The sequence below is a fragment of the Trachurus japonicus genome, chromosome 11 (genome assembly GCF_045865225.1).
Source record: "Trachurus japonicus isolate A0001 chromosome 11, Traja_1.0".
Classification (NCBI taxonomy): domain Eukaryota; kingdom Metazoa; phylum Chordata; class Actinopteri; order Carangiformes; family Carangidae; genus Trachurus; species Trachurus japonicus.
Window position 1 is genome coordinate 6612228 of NC_140917.1, and position 9980 is coordinate 6622207.

The window sequence follows — 9980 nt, forward strand, 5'->3', positions numbered from 1 at the left end:
GGGCATGTCCCACCGGGAGGAGGCCCCGAGGAAGACCCAGGACACGCTGGAGTGACTACGTCACTCGGCTGGCCTGGGAACGCCTTGGAGTCCCTCCGGAAGAGCTGGAGGAAGTGTCCGGGAGAGGGAAGTCTGGGGATCCCTGCTCCGACTGCTACCCGGACTCGGATAATGCGGCGGACAATGGATGGATGGATGGATATATATATATTAGAAAGTTCAGACTTAAACTCAGCTCCAGCTCTGTATACAGACCTGAGCTCTTACACTTTTTTTTTTTTTACCTTTCACATAGCACAGACACAGTGACAACACACATTATATGAACAATGTAAATTGTGTGTTTTCCATTTATTTAGTAAATATTTTTGTTTGAAGAGGAAAAAAAGCTAATTTCTCATTAAAAAAATCTGATGAAGCTTTGAAGTCAATATTCAACTTCTTTTATGTCACATTTAAGACATTTGGTGAAAATAGAATGCCAGAATGACAACATTTATGCTCAAAAGGCGATTTTACTCAATTTCATTGTTTCAACTTGTTTTCTACACTTATCTATTACTGTATTCACATCCTATTTCAAGCACCAAAAGAGTTTGTTCTCATGACTGAAGGAGTGTTTTCACAAGGGATTTGAAATTTTTCAGAAAATTTGGCCTAAATTATTTCTTTATACAGTGTTCTAGGACAAATTGGCCTCAGTGTACTTAGAGCGGAAGATTAGACATAAAACACTTATTGTTACATCTGTCTATCAAACATGTCTGTTTGAGTGCATGTGATTTGGTGTTTGCGCTTAGAGTGGGCCACAAAAAAAATCTTGTTTAGGGCCACCAAAATGCTAGGGCCGGCCCTGCATTAGTCACTTGTAAAACAATGAAACAATGAAAAGATGGTTGTACCAGATTTAGAGTAAAACACCTTTTGTTTTTATAAACACACAAATTATATCACTTGAAGAAAAAGAAACACACTACACTGTATGTACAGGACAAGAGGAGTTACTCTTCCCTGGCTACGTAGCTACAGTGCTATGTAAATATTTAGCAGGTATACTGTATAATGTTTACCATGTTCTCCATGTTACTTTGATGTGTTAGCATGATAATTGGCAATAAACACAAAGTGTGGCTGCAGCATTTGTTTTGTGTTTGATCATGAACCAAAGTTTCTCCCCAAGCATCTGTTAACGCCAACATCTGTGGGTCGCTGAAAAGAGTAAAAGAGTTGGTTCTCACTTTCGTTTTCTCGTGCAGAAGATTATTCCAGTAACACACCCTGCCAGCAGGAGACCTATCCCAACAGCTCTCCGGATAGTAATGTAGAGAACTGAAAGATCAACTGAAACAACAGAAAATTTAAGTGAACATTCAAGCAGCTGATGGACTGTGTCAACTGGCGTCTTTTAAAAGGGTCTGAAATGCATTTTGTTTTCTGCACCAGTGCTCCCTGCTGCTCCTCACAACTGGTTGACACATTGATTCAGTTATACAGCAGGTATGTTTGCAAATTTATATTCCAAATGTATTGAGTTTGCATGACGACCTCACACAACCACACATCGGCTAAACCACACTAGCAGAAGTGAGGTCACCTGGCAGAGAGAGACTGTTGAAGCTTTGGTGTTTTTCTGTCTGTAAGTGGTTAAACTGTTCTCGATTTGTTACAGAAGAACACGTATCAAACAACCGGTGTGTTCACCACAGTTCACAGGAAATCAAACCAGCAGTAAACACATCACTCAGAGTCATGTTGGTTGGTTGATCAGGGAAACTATAGAGCATTCAAATGTCACTTCACTGAGTGGATTTAACATTACAGCCCATTATAGATCATTATATAGGCTATGTTTGCAGTGAACACACATTGCTGTAGTGTTGCTGATGGTGATGGTTTACCTCAGTGATGTAAGAGGCAATGAATCAATGTCAAAAATATAAAACACTCAATCAAAAACTCAAATCAGCACAGCAAAAAATCCTGTACAGAAAATCTTTTGAAATGAATCAATAAAACAACCAATGTGTCTGATTCCAGCTTTACCTGAGTTGGTCCTGATGTGAGCTTTGTCCAGTTTGGTGACGATGTCGTCCCTCATTCCAGAGAGCTGAAACACACACTCACAGTTCCCCCAGTCTTCAGCTTTGACAGATGAGAGGTAAATGATCTTCTGGAAGGATCCATCATGGTTGGGGAGGATCTCTCCTTGGTCCACGTCCTCATGAAGCTCCTCTCCATTTTTCCTCCAGAACATCACAGCTCTGTGAGGGTAGAAACCTGTAGCGTGGCAGCTGAGTGGAGAGGAGGGAGTCTTCTGGAGGAGAGACACTGAGGGACGGACTGGAGAGAGAGAAATGTGTTTTACTCCATATTCACGATGTTTAAATCTACATCAGGTCATGTGACTCTACCTGTTCTCATCAGAGAGCTCCTTCCATAGTTCACATAGTTCTTCAGCCTCTCAGGACACTGCTGGGTGAGGAAGTTCTTCAATTGAATTAATGAAGCTCTGTCCTTGTCCCACCTCTGTTTAATGAAGAAGGCCTGTGGTGTTGGAGCGATCCATGTCTCTGTCTCTAGATCAAATAATAAGAAGTCTTCTCCATCGTAACCATACTGGTTATAGGCAGAAACCTCTTGAGTCTCATCGTCCCATTCACATCCAAACATCCTCTGGTAAATGTGGACACCTGAGACAGAGACAGAGACAGAAACTACTGTCAACTACAAACTGAAAGTGTTTTATGTGAAATAACATGTTGTTACTCAAATTTAACAGTATATGATCAATGATTTCAATCACACATTCTGCAGCATAGAGGTTGGAAACATTCACATATTTACAACATGAAACAGACAAACACTCAGACTTAATTGGAACAAATTCTAGAATGAAATGACAAATCACAAATTGACAATCACAATGATCATGTGTTATCTCTAGATTTCTTTGCATAAATACAGTGAGACATGAATTACCTTCAGTGTGGTTGAAGAGCTGCATCCACTCCTTCATGTTGGAGTTGAAGGAGCTTTGACCAACACGACACTCCTCAGTGAGTGTGTCCATGTGTGTTGGATCCTCTTTCAGTAGTTTTGTCATCCAGTCCTGTTTGGGTTCAACTCCTCTGCTGTTACTGTCACAGTAAATCACCTCAACATCATCAACCGTCGTCACAGCAACAAACTCCGGCCAGGTTTGGATTCCAGACACACCAGTGAATAAAAACTTCAGGGAGTGGGTCACTGCAGCACATTTTCACAAATAAATAATAAATACAGAAACATAAATAATAAAATAAGATTAATTTTTTGAACAAATTATTATCATTCATCCATTTTCTAGAAACGATGTCCCATGTTACAGTAATTAAAGCACAGGCTGCACTAAAGCAGAGTCACATGATTAAACAGACACAATAAAATGATCAATATACTTGCAACTGCAGGTGATAAAAGTTCATTTGTAGAAGTGGATACTATAAGATCAATAATCTGGTTTTATTTGTAGCATGCACCTTTTTCCCAGTAATTCCTAAATGTTACACTCATCACTTTTCTCCTTATTATTGAATAATTTCCCCCTCACTAGCTCACATTGCTGCTGCTGCTGCTCGGTTTTTATTTGCCGTTTCTGGTCTGTACATTAGGGATGTAACAGATTCAGCAGCACAGCCTTGAGTTGTAGTTTTGACAAAAGGTCTAAAGAGGCATCGACTTCAGTGTAAAAGTTCCTGAGATGTTAAAACAAAAAAAGTTACAATAAAATGTGATCTTACCTGGAGATGCTGCGTGACAGCAGAGGAGCAACACAAATATTGTTTCCATCATGTTGTTGTATGGGAAACAGTGACAGCCGAGGGGAGGAGAGAGGTCTGAATGTGGCTGCACAAAAGGAACAACACCAGTGCCCACAAAATTCACACCTGTACAGCTCACAGGGTCTTTAAAATATGTTTCAGCTCCAAAGTGTGAGAAATAAAGAAGTCAGTGGTGTAGGCGGGAAAATAGTAACATCTTTTTGCTGTGATTTATTGTCTCACAAGGTGCTAAAGCCACCAAACACAGTTCCTTACAGGTAAGTTTCCATTCAGTGTCTTTACTGTATGTAAAAACAAAAAGCTGCCAAACCATCAGAAACTGTTTGTTTCCCATCTCGCACCTGCAGCTCGTTTCCTGTCCTACTGCTCCATCTAGTGGTCAAACATAAAAACTACAACCAACATACTGTATGTTTTTTTCCTCCTTTCTCTGTGTCATGAAACATATTGAATATTGCTGAAATATTACAGTTTTAGACACTGTCACTCTCATCATCCAATCACAGTGCAACATCTTTTACATTAATAATGTTCATAACATAGTGTCACAGTTCTTTAGATGAGTTTCAAAATGGCAGAATCTCCCGATCACTGTCCAGAGTGCTGATCCTGGAGCTGCTCCTGGTACATGATGTTGGTGCAGCATCCTCTTCTCTTCCTCACCGTCCTTCAAGACAAACAGGAAATAAAGGGTGGAGATGAAACCCTTGCTTATACACTGAGAGAAAAGACAGCAGGTAGAATACTTACTGTTAATAAGCTGAAACCCTGAAATACAAATGAGAGATACTGATGTCAAAGAAATGAATTGACTTTCACAGAGTACAGCCCATAATACTGTCACAGGTTCATCCTGACGTCATCACTGGAGGATAAAAACATTGTTGCTGACCTTGTATGTTCTCTCTGCACATCAGTCCACAGATGCAGAGAATCAGCAGCAACACAACAACAACAACAGCTCCACTGACAGGACCGACAGGAAACTCTGAGGGAGGAACTGGAGCCAGAACAAAATATTCACATTGTTGCAGCTCAATAAAACCAAGTTGTCTAAGTGCTATCTCTGAGGAGACTTGTCTCCTCAGAGATGAAATTTGGCGTAAAGAAACTAAGGGACCTACGGGAAAAAAAGGTCAGAAGAAAGGAAGATCGGCTGATGTCACTCTTACCCATGTTGGTCCTGATGTGAGCTTTGTCCAGTTTGGTGACGATGTCGTCCTTCACTCCAGAGAGCTGAAACACACAGTCGTACCTCCTCCAGTCTTCAGCTTTGACTGATGAGACGTCCAGGTCAACACTCATCTGGAAGGATCCATCATGGTTGGGGAGGATCTCTCCTTGGTCCACGTCCTCATGAAGCTCCTCTCCATCTTTGGTCCAGAACATCAGGGCTCTGTGAGGGTAGAAACCTGTAGCGTGGCAGCTGACTGGAGAGGAGGGAGTCTTCTGGAGGACAGACACTGAGGGGGAGACTGGGGAGGGAGGGGTCACATCTTAAAACAAGGTGATGATACAGTGGTGGTTCGGTCTGATTGGTCGATATCAATATTGTTGATCTTCGACAGCCAGCTTAAGTTCGACCACCACATCAACCAGATCACCAGGACTGCCTTCTTTCACCTCAAAAACATTGCCCGTGTCCGCCCCGCACTCACCAACTCTGCTGCTGAAACCCTGATTCATGCTTTTATCACATCCAGACTGGACTACTGCAATAGCATCCTATACGGTTCATCATCCAAACTCCTCAATAAACTCCAGTACATCCAGAACTCTGCTGCCCGTCTGCTCACCCACACCCGCTCCCGAGAACACATCACCCCTGTCCTCCAGAAACTGCACTGGCTCCCCGTCGCACACCGTATACAATTCAAAATCCTCCTGCTCACCTACAAATCACTTAACAACCTGGCCCCCACCTACCTCACATACCTTCTTCACCACTACAACCCCCCCCGTGCCCTCCGATCCTCAGCAGGAAATCTCCTGACCCTACCCCCCCGGACCAAGCCCCGAACCTGGGGGGACAGAGCCTTCTCCGTTGCCGCCCCCACCCTCTGGAATTCACTCCCCCAACCCATCAGAGACTGTACAGACCCCCACACCTTCAAATCACTTTTAAAAACCCACCTTTTTAAACTGACTTTTAACCTATAAATTAAATTTGTGTATTTTGTTCTTGTATTTTAACTGTGATAATTTACTGCATTGTATTTTAAATTGTGTTTTTATGTAAGCGTCTTTGAGCACTTGGAAAAGCGCGTTACAAATAAAATTTATTATTTTTTATTATTGTTGTGATCATCAAACTACATCAGTAGCTGCGTTTACATGCAGTGTTTTCCTCAATCTGATTGAAAACAATCGGATTAAATGAATCTTATTCGATCCGTATACATGAACGTCAAATAACATAGTGTGTCTATGTTATATGTTTGGAACCTGCACCAATGAGCTGTACTGGAAGCAAATTCCACCAGCCTGGCTGTGTGGTCATTAAAAAGAATCAATCAATCAATCAATCAATCAATCAAATAAAACGATCCACATTCAATCCGCGTATACATGGCCCCAGCTGAAGCCGATTATATACTGCTGTGAGCTGGTGAGTGCTTTGGGATGGGGGCGGGGCTTACGGCAGCAGCAGCTGCTCATTGAAGACAGCATTGATATTATGTGCTTTCACATTGGATTCTCCAAACCAGAAGCAACACTGCTTTGACTTTCCTATTTCCTTGCGAACGTCAATACGTGACTACTACATACTAGGGCGTTTATGCGCTGAATGAATAATCCACTCTATCAACCGAATCCACTCTAGTCAGACGTTTACATGCGGCATGAAGCTGATTATCAATCGGCGTAGACTACCTCTTTCAATCCGATCCGAAATGTAATCAGATCCGGTAAGGTGTTTACATGAGACATTTTGAATCTGATTATAAATAGGATTTTTGGATCCATGTAAACGCAGCTAGTCATGTGACTCTACCTGTTCTCAGCAGAACGTTCTTCCCATAGTTCAAGTACGTCTTCAGCCACTCAGGACAAAGCTGAGTGTAGAAGTACTCGTTGCGTTTCATTCTCACTTTCTCAGTATCCCATCTCAGTTTGGTGATGACAGCCTGTGGTTTTGGAGCGATCCATGTCTGTGTCTTCATGTCAAATGATATGAAGTCTTCTCCATTATAACCATACTGATGAAAACCAACAACTTCTCCAGTCTCATCGTCCCATTCACATCCACTCAACCTCTGTAAGATGTGAACACCTGAGACAGAGACAGTTAAAGGACAGATGATGTCTCCTCTGGTCAGATGATCAGTTTTAGACCTCTCACATTCTCATTCTCACAGTCCTCTGCTGCTCAGGATTCAAAAACAGATAATCAGTGATTTTTATGTATCTGTTGGAGCCGTGAATGATTTATATTTTGGTTGGTTATGGTCTATTGTATTTGTGACATAATTTATGAATGTCATTATTATTCATTATTATTATCCCTACAGTCACAATGATGACTGAACTCCAGTTCACCTGCGTGTGCAGGTGGAGAGGGGGCGAGTGAGTCACTGTATTTTCTTTTGAATGACACTTTATTTTTCATCACCGTGGTTATTTTGTTTGTAAGTTTCTGCATCATGAAATAAGCTGGGTTTTCCATGAGGCTTGCTTACATCAAAGTCTCAGTTATTTTAGTGAGAGTTCTGTTCCAACAACATGCCAATTAGCTTCACCTCGGTAACAATGGAAACCATGGTTCTGACTAGATAAACTCCAGCTTCTGTTTCAGTACACATCTACACTCTGGACTCTATATTGACACCTTCAAGTCCCACCTCAAAACACACCTTTTTTAAAATGTTCTACTCCCTATACTGTTTTATCCTCCTTATCTACATATTTCTTCAGCCACATTGTAATTCTTGTAAATCTTATATTTCCTAGGCTATTTTATGTCTATTTTTATTATTGAGAAAGGTGCCAACAAATGCATATTTTTGTTGTTATTATTATTAACCTGAGCCTGACACTGATTCAGTTGGTTAGAGAAGCTACTTTTAAACTTCATCCCCCTTAATGTTTAGTGATTATTGTGTTGAAGTTCAGTAGATGGAACATTGTATTGGCATATTTAATGTGTTGCTGTTAAACAGAGACTGTACTACCTACCTCCACTGTTGTTGAAACGTTGCTTGACCTGGTGGTGAATCGTGAATCTGAAATGAGGCAGAATCTCGAGACAGTCTCTGTTGTAGCGCTGCAGGTGCTCAGGGTGCTCATCCAGTGCTCTTTTTACCCAGGCCTGTTTTGGTTCCACTGTGTTTGAGTTGCCGTCACAGTGGCCAGCCTCAATGTCATTGACCAATGCAACAGCCACAGCCTCAGGAAAGTTTGTGAGTCCAGAAGAAACAGTGGAGAAAAATGTCAGGGTGTGTTTCACTGTAGAACAGACAAGGTTTTTATTTGCACCTTTAATATTCCCTTAACTGGTGTGCACATTAATAAACTTTGTTTTGTCTTGACCTGTTTAAATGTTGTTAAGGTCTGGGGTTACATATAAAGGAAAGTGACCTAGGTGACACTAATTATGACCTCTTGAACATTTTTGCACCATACATGGCTTGTCAGCTTATTTTGTTAACAAGCTAAATAACCAATAAATGAATTAACACTGGGCTGCACAGTGAGACAGTGGTCAGCCCCTTTGCCTCCCAGCAAAAAAGAGTCTGGGTTTGGTTCCTTGGCCTGGAGTCTTTCTGGGTGGAGTTTGCATGTTTATTCAGTTCATCTGACAGCTGACACATAGGTGAACGTGTTTAAAAAAGATAACAGATTATGGATCTTATTACATCCTTACCAACAAATACTATATATATTATTTATATGATGTTACCTGCGGGTGCTACGTGGCAGAAGAGCAGCAGTATCAGGAGCTTCTCCATGTTGCTCTGACAGACTGAGCTCGCCTGAAGTACCGACAAGAACCAGTTGGTTTTCCTTGTTTATATCACAGATGATTCCCGGGGCCTGTTGTTCGAAAGTAGAATAAAGAAATCCAGGAAAGGCCAGGTTAAACCAAACCCTCACCCTAGGAAACAGGCTGAGGAGGAGCGGCTTTGTCACTTCCAGTCAGTGCGCAGCCACAGTTTTCTTCAGTCGACCACAGAGATTGACCACAGATTCACCGATAAGGTCTGGCGTACTTTCCTCCAATGAACAGCCGATCTTAATCCTGACGTAAAGTGACACACCTCTTTTACAAAAAAAAAGAAGAAAAAAAGGAAACACCTCCGCTGAGCAGAGAGAACTGCTGACTGATTGAAAGTGAAAGTAATCCAAAACTATAATCCGTCATAACTAAACTCCTTTCACAAACAAGTGTGCACTTTCCCCTTAATGATGAGCAGTGGAAGTTGATTCATTGCACAAATTTCTTATAATCTAAAGTAAAGTTCATACAGCACAAATACAAGCGGCCAAAGTGCAACTGGTGAAAATGAATTAAATATAAGAACATTAAGCAGTCTGGTGCTTCAATAAATTGCTGACAACAATGTTCAAATGAGGTGTATCAATTATTTGGAAGGTGTCTGCTCACACATTTAACTTTATTCTTATTTTCTGAGGCCTATATATTTAGTAAAAGAATAAAAATAAATCTGTAGCTCTTTTTGCTCTATTGCTTTTTATGAGAAGCCAGTGGTCATAGAAAATATCATATGGACACAGATGCTGAACACCCTGACAGCCTGCCTGCTAATTGTGAGGATTGCCTGATATATGCAGTGTCCACAATACTGTGCTAATATGTGTTTTACAGAATTCACAAACCGTCAGACATCTGTAGCCCTGAATCTGAAGAAGCAGGCAGCGCTGGCAGATGCAAAGATTCAGTGTGAGAAGAGAAAGTTGCAGGATATGGAGCTTGATAGAGAATTACAAAAAAAAAAAAAACCCTTCAGAAAACTGGAACTGGAAATCAAGAAGCACATGAAGGCCTAATTATGAAAAAAGAATGTTTCGTGTTTTTTGATTATTGTGAATGTACAGTATTTAGTTTGTTTAAAAATCAGGCCAATATGTACATAAGAACATGGAATAATTGTATGAAACACAATTATTTCTGATCAGAGTGTCTGCTGACTTCACAAA

General features: G+C 41.1%; 2 protein-coding genes across 2 annotated transcripts in view; both read right to left on the minus strand.

Moving 5' to 3' along the window:
* Positions 1-3181, minus strand: part of LOC146978040 (major histocompatibility complex class I-related protein 1-like) — a 568607-nt gene extending 565426 nt beyond the window's left edge. The window contains exons 1-2 of the mRNA XM_085790802.1: positions 2980-3181; positions 2412-2690 (exon numbers count right to left, since the gene is read on the minus strand). Of these exons, the coding sequence (XP_085646928.1) occupies positions 2412-2690; positions 2980-3103 (403 nt within the window). The 5' untranslated portion in view covers positions 3104-3181. The remainder of the gene's footprint in view (positions 1-2411; positions 2691-2979) is intronic.
* A 1228-nt stretch (positions 3182-4409) lies between these two features.
* Positions 4410-8915, minus strand: LOC146978053 (major histocompatibility complex class I-related protein 1-like). Its single transcript, XM_085790555.1, has 6 exons — positions 8722-8915; positions 7998-8267; positions 6817-7095; positions 4946-5296; positions 4680-4821; positions 4410-4488 (listed from the first exon to the last, which is right to left on the minus strand). Exons 1-6 carry the CDS (start codon positions 8768-8770, stop codon positions 4410-4412), a joined length of 1170 nt encoding a protein of 389 aa, XP_085646681.1. The 5' UTR covers positions 8771-8915.
* Positions 8916-9980: the final 1065 nt, after the last annotated feature.

What these genes read in the sequence shown, in the direction of transcription:
- LOC146978053 (XM_085790555.1), bottom strand. Translation starts at nt 8,770, where the DNA reads ATGGAGAAGCTCCTGATACTGCTGCTCTTCTGCCACGTAGCACCCGCA. An exon ending in CTGCCACGTAGCACCCGCAG is followed by an intron (nt 8,268 to 8,721) that starts GTAACATCATAT and finishes TCTGTTCTACAG; the next exon opens with TGAAACACACCCTGACATTT. An exon ending in ACGTTTCAACAACAGTGGAG is followed by an intron (nt 7,096 to 7,997) that starts GTAGGTAGTACA and finishes TCTCTGTCTCAG; the next exon opens with GTGTTCACATCTTACAGAGG.